Consider the following 535-nt stretch of genomic DNA (forward strand, 5'->3'; position numbering starts at 1 on the left):
CGATCCCGGGGTCGCGGTGGTGGAACTGCCCAAGGGGAGAGAGGACAAGCTGTGGGGCGTCACCAGGGCTCCTGGGCCGAGTCCCCTCCCATCAGGGGACGCAGCTGCCGTCTCTATCAACAGTGCCTGGCCACCGGGTGCCCCGTCCTTTACCGGACAAATCTGGGCATTTCCTCAAATGTCAAGAGTCTGCTACAGCCTCGACTCTCTTTTAGATCAGGCAGTAGAAACGTGAAGGCAGAGGCTCAGTGCCGAAACCTCGGGGCAAGGGCTGTTACAGAACGAGCTGGGGAGAATGCGCATCCGTGGGGCGCGGGAGGCAGAGCACCGAAAGCGATACCAGTGCGGGGCAAGTGCCCTCGGCCACTCACCGGCAACATGGCATTGAAGAGGTGCGTGATGAAGGTAGCGCCGTGCTGCACAGCCTCCTCAGCCTGGGAGAGATTGGCCACCGAGTGACCTGGGAACAAAGGCCAGCGCGTGACTTTTCTGCCCACCTCTCCGTTTGTTTCCCTACGGGAGCGAAGGGGCTCTG

The 535-nt window shown here is 61.7% G+C and overlaps 1 protein-coding gene across 1 annotated transcript in view; it reads right to left on the reverse strand.

Moving 5' to 3' along the window:
- Positions 1 to 535, reverse strand: part of AMDHD2 (amidohydrolase domain containing 2) — a gene marked incomplete at its 5' end in the record, with an annotated part of 6,411 nt that overhangs the window by 2,578 nt on the left and 3,298 nt on the right. Inside the window, 2 exons of the mRNA XM_035889347.1 lie at positions 4 to 25; positions 372 to 460. Of these exons, the coding sequence (XP_035745240.1) occupies positions 4 to 25; positions 372 to 460 (111 nt within the window). The remainder of the gene's footprint in view (positions 1 to 3; positions 26 to 371; positions 461 to 535) is intronic.

The sequence above is a fragment of the Egretta garzetta genome, unplaced genomic scaffold, assembly GCF_000687185.1.
Source record: "Egretta garzetta isolate BGI_Z169 unplaced genomic scaffold, ASM68718v1 scaffold452, whole genome shotgun sequence".
Taxonomy (NCBI): domain Eukaryota; kingdom Metazoa; phylum Chordata; class Aves; order Pelecaniformes; family Ardeidae; genus Egretta; species Egretta garzetta.